This window comes from Protobothrops mucrosquamatus, unplaced genomic scaffold (assembly GCF_001527695.2).
Source record: "Protobothrops mucrosquamatus isolate PMUCROS unplaced genomic scaffold, P.Mucros_1.0 scaffold1687, whole genome shotgun sequence".
Classification (NCBI taxonomy): domain Eukaryota; kingdom Metazoa; phylum Chordata; class Lepidosauria; order Squamata; family Viperidae; genus Protobothrops; species Protobothrops mucrosquamatus.
The window spans coordinates 97,074-98,282 of NW_015387840.1; the positions used below are offsets into that span (position 1 = coordinate 97,074).

The 1,209-nt window shown below is 48.0% G+C and overlaps 1 protein-coding gene across 1 annotated transcript in view; it reads left to right on the forward strand.

Annotated features, from left to right (window-relative positions):
- LOC114923043 (HRAS-like suppressor 3) overlaps positions 1 to 926 on the forward strand; it is an 11,885-nt gene extending 10,959 nt beyond the window's left edge. Inside the window, exon 4 of the mRNA XM_029285436.1 lies at positions 828 to 926. Coding sequence (XP_029141269.1) covers positions 828 to 926 — 99 coding nt within the window. The remainder of the gene's footprint in view (positions 1 to 827) is intronic.
- The last annotated feature ends 283 nt before the right edge of the window (positions 927 to 1,209 follow it).

The window sequence follows — 1,209 nt, forward strand, 5'->3', positions numbered from 1 at the left end:
CAGTTGTTAGATGAATCCAGCTTTCCTCCATTGACTCTGCTTGTCGCAAGCTGGCTGGGGAAGTCACCAACGGTGATCACGTGATCCCAGGACACGGCAATATCTGCTGGAGGTTGATCATGTGACCTGGGGGGATGTTGCAACGGCCGTAAGTGCGAGGACTGGTTGCAAGCCCTTTTATTGCATGGCTCTGGAGATGCTGAGATGGCTGTCAGTGTAAAAAAAAACTCCCAACTCCCTTCTTTCAGTGCAGTTGTAACTCCAAACGGCCACTAAATGCATCGTGGTAAGTAGAGGATCATCTGTAGTAGTGTTAAATCCAGAGCTGATCCTATCACCTGGCGAAGTGAGTTTAAAACACAGCTAAATTCTTGGTTATTTCTTTTGTACTGATTGTATTGTTTGCGTCTCTGAGGAATGGAAACGGCCCCGATAGATGGGTTCTTGAGGAGAGGCAGTCCTTGAGTTACGACCGTAATGGAGCCCGCCCATTAAGTCATAACAATCCTAAGATATTTTTGTGGAAGTCAATCACATCAGGTCCATAACATCCCTTAGAGAAATCCGTGAAATCTGTGAATAAGGCAGAAAAACAGAAGCCTCCTTTCCCAAGAAGGGGAAGCTTCTGAGGGACCACGTGGCCCATTTTGACGCCACATTATTCTTTTTGGCGGTTGGGCTGTGAAAGAACGCGGAGAATTCTTGATTGGTTTGTTTTTTTTCAGCCTGTAGCTCTTAGATACACCTCAGTCTTCCCAGCCACCGTCTGTAAAATGGGCTCAACCGTAGGACGCGCTTTTCATCACCTTCTCTGTCCTTTCTTGCAGGTCACGGAAGCCATAGCTGTGGGAACAATTGGCATGATGGGTGTGGCAGCCGCCATGATCCGATCCGCGGCCAAATGGCGCAAGCACTACAACGAATAGCTGGTGGGGAGGGGGCCGAGGCCTCCACGGCAGGATCTTTACCAGCTCTGGGGGTGTTTGGACTGCCTAGTGTCTTTTATTTGCCATATTGTTTTCAGACCACCAGACCAAAAATTAATCAGATTTTGTGGCAGAAAGCCACCACCCGCATCGTGCTTGGAGCCAATAAAACTCTCTTGAGGACTTAATGTTTGGCAAAGCCCTGCTTTTGGTGAGGAAGGACAGTATTTTTAAATTCTATTGCTTTCTGGGGTGCATTCAGGCCCGACTGTTGGAAGAGACT